Source organism: Antennarius striatus, chromosome 18 (assembly GCF_040054535.1).
Source record: "Antennarius striatus isolate MH-2024 chromosome 18, ASM4005453v1, whole genome shotgun sequence".
NCBI classification, from domain to species: domain Eukaryota; kingdom Metazoa; phylum Chordata; class Actinopteri; order Lophiiformes; family Antennariidae; genus Antennarius; species Antennarius striatus.
This window is the reverse complement of record NC_090793.1, coordinates 3,879,397-3,884,692: the sequence shown is the minus strand read 5'-3', so window position 1 is coordinate 3,884,692 and position 5,296 is coordinate 3,879,397. Positions and strand designations below refer to the sequence as shown.

The 5,296-nt window shown below is 40.2% G+C and overlaps 1 protein-coding gene across 1 annotated transcript; it reads right to left on the bottom strand.

Moving 5' to 3' along the window:
• Positions 1-2,548: 2,548 nt before the first annotated feature.
• On the bottom strand, positions 2,549-4,054 carry ptger4c (prostaglandin E receptor 4 (subtype EP4) c). The gene is made up of 2 exons (XM_068340911.1): positions 3,197-4,054; positions 2,549-3,097 (listed from the first exon to the last, which is right to left on the bottom strand). The coding sequence occupies exons 1-2, from the start codon at positions 4,052-4,054 to the stop codon at positions 2,549-2,551; spliced, it is 1,407 nt and encodes a 468-aa protein (XP_068197012.1).
• Positions 4,055-5,296: the final 1,242 nt, after the last annotated feature.

Here is a 5,296-nt window from a genome sequence, read left to right as displayed (position 1 = left end):
CAGTCGAACGGATGGATGCCATGCATCTTCATGTATTACTGTATAAAAGTAAAATATATTTATTTCTGATAAATTATTTATTTATTCTAGCTTGTTTTGAGAGGTATTTTTATTAACTTCATATTGTAGATAAATATGTATTTATTATCAAGATCCAAATTTTGTGTTGACAGTTACTAGGCTACTCAAATAGGCTGCATATATTTTTTTATTTTAAAGATGTTCACATTTATCCAACACCTCACCTGGACTCAACAAATATATAAGTGTGTTTTTGTATGTGTGTGTGTGTGTGTGTGTGCGTGTGTGTGTGTGTGTGTGTGTGCGTGTGCATGTGCGTACGTGCGTGTATATATCCATATTCAGTGAACCACACATTTTCATTTTTTTACACGACTGACCAAAATTTAAGTGATGTCGTATACAGATATACAAGTCCTCAACTTATAAACGCCATTGGTTCCAAGAGGCTATTCCTAAGCTGAATTCTTCATGAGTTGTGATTTATTACATTTCAATCTATAATCACCATTTGAGGTCATTTATATGTCATTAGTACTCAAAATATGAAAGTACTATTCCTGAAGACTTACCAGAAAGGATTACAAGATACATTAACAACACATAAATGAAGTAAAATACTGTTGTACCGTAATTTCACTTTACATCTCTACCCACATTCATTTTATCCTCGGATGTGTAGAGGCTAAGCCAAGCTTTACACCAATGAGGTATTCCACCATACTTAAATGAATGACACACTGATGCACTTCCTGTTAATCAAATGTCTGAAATGCTGAAATGACACGTCATGCTTGATTTGTCTGTTGTATTTCCATCATTTAGTTCTCCCAATAGTTAACATCAACTAACAAGACATTCAGGGTTCAGCGTTCAGTGGTGAATGCTTCTGGGCAGAAATGTGGTTCATACATCATTTAACTCTTACAAAGGGACAACTCTGTCACTAATTTTTTAAAAACTATGAAACAACAGGCAGGATATGACAGAGTTTCCTTACAGGAAATCTACTGTATAGCCTAAATTACTATCCCTAACTTTCAACCTGACCTGAATTGTCAACAGTTTTGATGGTTGCAAACGTCCCCATGCACATAATTACATTACACTTTGCATTCATTCCCTCCTCAGAACTTGGCAGAAATATGGATAAAAGTGGCACAATAGATACTGTGTGACACTTTGGCAAGGAAGCCACATGGAAAAAGTCTGACATCAGAGTAAACAGTTAACTTAGTCTTAGATTTGCTTAGTTATTTTGACATGACATGAAATCTTAATCTTTGAGGTGTTAATGTTACGGTGCTTGGCGTGGGATTTGTCAAAGTTGGAACTACAGCAGTCAGACATGGCAGGGAGCGGTTGTCCATATCTATGAATGTTCGTAAGTCGGATGTTCCTATCTTAAAGACTACCTGTACTTTTTTTAGCAGTTGAGACGAAGTTTTGTCTTATTCTCAATTATCTTCTAACAATTTCAGCAAAATCAGTTTTTGCCTAACATGAAAAACAGTCAGTCGTATGTTCAGAATGTGTGTGCAGAAAACACTTACTACAGGACCTCAACATTTCTCATCATTTGCTGTATGGCATTATTGCTATTATTATTATTATTATTATTATTATTATTAATATTATTATTAATATTATTTTTAGAAATGTTATTTTATTTTTGTATGCCATTATCCTCTGAGGAAATAAAGTTTCTAATATACATCTTTTTGCATTGTTTTCTTAAGAGAGAGACTTTGTTCAGATTATCCATCATAATGGTTTTGGTCGTGAACAGAATTCACCAGCTAATTCAACTGTGAGGATATTTATGTTGTGGCGCCACCTACTGGTATTAATGAATTAAAATACAATGTACAGTTATGTGAACCTGTTGTCCCCAGTTTGGACGAAAGAAATGTTGCTATACTGCCACCCCTCTGTTCCATTGAGAACATACTGATTTACACCTTTTATTTCTCTCTCAACACATTTAGCAAAAAACCTCTGTTCACGTCGTTCACAGTATTTTTTTGTTGTTTTTATCAGTGATTTGTTCACTTTGGTTGCTTACAACATGAAATGCAAATGAATATCATAAAAAAAGATTTAACCACATTCAGTTTTCCATTTATCATGCAGTTCTGTTAGAGCACAAACAAAGTTTCACAATCTGACCTAAATTAAAATAGTGACACAGACACTATTTAACACATGAACTGAGACTGATGCATGTAGATTCATACAATGTCTGAAAACTGTACTTGTAAGTGTGTGTGTGTGTGTGTGTGTGTGTGTGTGTGTGTGTGTGTGTGTGTGTGTGTGTGTGTGTTTACATATATACACACTAACACATACATACATACTGTATATACAAGCAGACTCTACAATAGAGTATTGTAAGCAGTCTGAGCTCTTACCGGGAAAGAACTACACAGTATATTTTTCTGATTTGTATGAAGAAGATGACCATGTAAAATCGTGCTGTACTCAACCTTAGTCGAATCAATCCCAAACTGGTACCGACAAAAGTTTATCATGGACATTTCTTTGACTGACATGAACTCGATGTGCTGAAAGTACAGGTGGAGATGTCCACTTGTCTGTGTCCAGTGGACGACTTCGCCATCACCTCCTGTTTGAAGTCCGCTGCCACCTGTTGAAATCCCTTGTTCGAGATCGAATCTACACTGAACGGGTGGAAGCGGGCGGCATCATCCTCCCACGCTTGTCTAATTGCGAAGTCCGTAAATGATTTATTCCTGATGGATAATCGATGTTCTACGTCGTCCCTGCGGCTGCCTGTGCGTTCAGACGCGTAACTGGTGTCGTTGCTGTTGAAGGACGGAGAGTGTTGCCCTCCCACCCAGTTGTCGCCCTGACTATCCTTGACACGATCCAACGTCCTCTTCACCTTCTCGCAGCCCTTTACGAGCAGGTTTTTCCGGCACAAAATATACACCCATGGGTCCAATATAGGGTTGAATGAAGCGAAGCGGATCGCCATCAGGTCGCTCCGGTAGTCAGGCTTCCCCCCAGCAGAAATATAAGCAGGGTCGTTGAGCTGGTTCACGAAGATTCTCACCTGTAACCAAAGAAATCACGTACCAGAGATTGGGTGTGAGTATTAATTAGACATGAAACTGACACGAATTAAATAGAAGTACCAGAAGCGCTTGCTTACCACTAACGGGATGGAGCAGATGAGGAAAACGATCGTCATGAAGACCAGAAGCCAGATCATTTCGATTTCCGCCACCGAGGTGACCGATGGCAGCCTAAAGCGACGACGTGACGCTCCTTGGTCGCACATCTCTGTTCTGACTATTCTTGTCCTCTGGTTCATGCTTACCAGCGACCTGCACACTGCCAGATTACACAGAACTGTCACTGCGATCAGCACCAGCATCACACCACCGTACAAGAAGGCATAGCAGGCTCCGAGGGGATCCATTGCCCTCCAGTCCAAGAAGCACCAAGTACCAGGAAAGTGACTTACATGCTGTCCGAAGCCAAAACTTGGCATAATGCACAATACAATGTTGGACAGGTATATGACCAGCAGAGCAAAGCGTGCCATTGTCCGGTCAACGTGCTTAGAGTAGAGATATGCATGGTTTATGGCCAGGTATCGTTCCACGGCCATAGCACAAAGAATTGACATCCCGGCAGAGCCGAAAAAGAGCATGGAGAATGAAAAGAAGTGGCAGAGCAGCGCTCCTCCCGGCCAGCGGCTCGCCACATATGTGGCGATCACCACGGGACTGGTGAAGCACGTTCCCAACATGTCTGTGATGGCCATCCCAAAGACCAGGGTGTAGAAAGTAGTTTCCTTCTGCTCCTTTTTGGAGACACATAACACGACTATGGCGACAAGGTTTCCTAGAACTCCCACGGCGAACATTGTGGCTGAAGTGATCAGAGACTTGGACTCGAGTCGGAGCGCAGGAAACGCGCTCTGGTTTCGTCCGGAGGAGAGGAGCTGCAGCGGCTCAGAGACATTGATATTCAATTCGTCAAGGGCAAGAGTGTTGTTGATCATTATCTAGATCGCTAAAGCACATACGTTTCAGTCCAAGAACGTTCTGCCATGCTTATATAAAAAAATTAACTCTGAAAGTACGACGTAAAGAATTCAAAAGAAATATTCACAAAAAGCGGCAATACCCTGAAATATCCTGTCTCTGCTAGCGCTTAGGTTTCGTTACAATGAAGGAATTATTTTGTTTACTTTCACTAGTGTCTGGCTCCCCGTGTGCGCCTGTCACTCCATGCCCGCTCGCGTTTACACGACTCGGTGGTGCGGGTATTTAAGCTTCCTGCTGATGTCAGACAGTGACGTGCGGCTGTGACCGCAGCCAGACCCGTTTCCCAGGCTCACAATTAAAAACTTTTCATCTGTCGTCCTACAGCTTCATTGCTGAAGTGACATCTCACATTACTTAGAACACACTACAGTGTCAGAACAATCACAGTTTCACCAAACTGCTCAATACCGACTCACATATCAGATAATAGTGCAAAAACTTGGATCACATTTTATCACAATCATCGGACTCTCATTAAAAAGGCTACATCTATTCCACACTGTTAGGCTTATGTAGAATGTGTAGGTTTATTATTATTCACAAGTTGAATAGGTTATTTACGACTACGGAGTCTTGTTTGTGTAACCGGGCATGTTCGAGAAATAAAAGAAGACTGTCATGTAGCCACTGGCGTCAGAAATCCCACACTTCAGCACCAAGGTCAGCGCCTCCCACGCAGTCAGACCCACAATCAACAAGTTTTCTTAACCCATTAAAGCCTGAACCATGAAATACTTGCCAGAAAAATCAAATTTTTGGGAAAAAAAAGGTCTAATGGCACATTCTGGCAAGTATTTCGAAATATTTACAAAATTTTCTATACATGAGCTTAATTTGTATAAATATAGCTATATCCAGAATGGTATCGAATGGAAAATGCAGATTCATGTATCAGATTGTATGCATCAGGGTTTTTTTGGGGGGGGGGATATATCAAATTCATGATGTATAAGTATCGAAATACTAAAAGGCAGAATGCATCGAATATGATACATTTGCCTTTATAAGGTTAAACGAGCCCACAATCATCAATACTGGGCCAATTGTCTGTGTGCTTTAAGTAAAAAACACAACAGATTGTTCATTTTGTTTCAATTAAAAAATCTAAAAAAGAGTTTCAACATGACAAACTTAATTGATTATGATGTTGCGCTCCACTAGGTCTGTTTGTAGAAGTGGATAAAGCTCCACTGTTA

What these genes read in the sequence shown, in the direction of transcription:
- ptger4c (XM_068340911.1), bottom strand. Translation starts at nt 4,054, where the DNA reads ATGATCAACAACACTCTTGCCCTTGACGAATTGAATATCAATGTCTCT. An exon ending in TCTGCTCCATCCCGTTAGTG is followed by an intron (nt 3,098 to 3,196) that starts GTAAGCAAGCGC and finishes CTTTGGTTACAG; the next exon opens with GTGAGAATCTTCGTGAACCA.